The sequence below is a fragment of the Emiliania huxleyi genome, assembly GCF_000372725.1.
Source record: "Emiliania huxleyi CCMP1516 unplaced genomic scaffold EMIHUscaffold_253, whole genome shotgun sequence".
Taxonomy (NCBI): domain Eukaryota; phylum Haptophyta; order Isochrysidales; family Noelaerhabdaceae; genus Emiliania; species Emiliania huxleyi.
This window is the reverse complement of record NW_005200146.1, coordinates 48415-48769: the sequence shown is the minus strand read 5'-3', so window position 1 is coordinate 48769 and position 355 is coordinate 48415. Positions and strand designations below refer to the sequence as shown.

The 355-nt window shown below is 74.6% G+C and overlaps 1 protein-coding gene across 1 annotated transcript in view; it reads right to left on the bottom strand.

Annotated features, from left to right (window-relative positions):
* EMIHUDRAFT_457535 (hypothetical protein) overlaps positions 1-355 on the bottom strand; it is a gene marked incomplete at its 3' end in the record, with an annotated part of 4897 nt that overhangs the window by 1536 nt on the left and 3006 nt on the right. Inside the window, exon 4 of the mRNA XM_005777867.1 lies at positions 23-340. Coding sequence (XP_005777924.1) covers positions 23-340 — 318 coding nt within the window. The remainder of the gene's footprint in view (positions 1-22; positions 341-355) is intronic.

Here is a 355-nt window from a genome sequence, read left to right as displayed (position 1 = left end):
GAGGGGGGGGAGGGGGACGCACGTCGACGAGCTGGCAGGCGGCGAGGAGCAGCGCGGGCGGCGCCTCGCGCGGCTCGAGCAGCACGCGCTGCAGCTCGGCGATCATGATTGGCCAGAGCGCCGTCAGGTTCTCCGGCGCGACGCGCACGACGAGCACGCGCGCGCACTGCAGCGCGGCGACCTGGACGCCCCACCGCACCGCCGCGCTCCAGCCCTCGAGGGCGGCGCCGTACTTGAAGGCGGCGACGAGCTTGTCGATGACCAGCCCCTGCAGCGCGCCGACGTACTGGTTGTGCTCGCCCACCCAGAGCGCAAAGGCGAGCCGCCGCAGCAGGTCGGCCTGCGCCTCCACCTC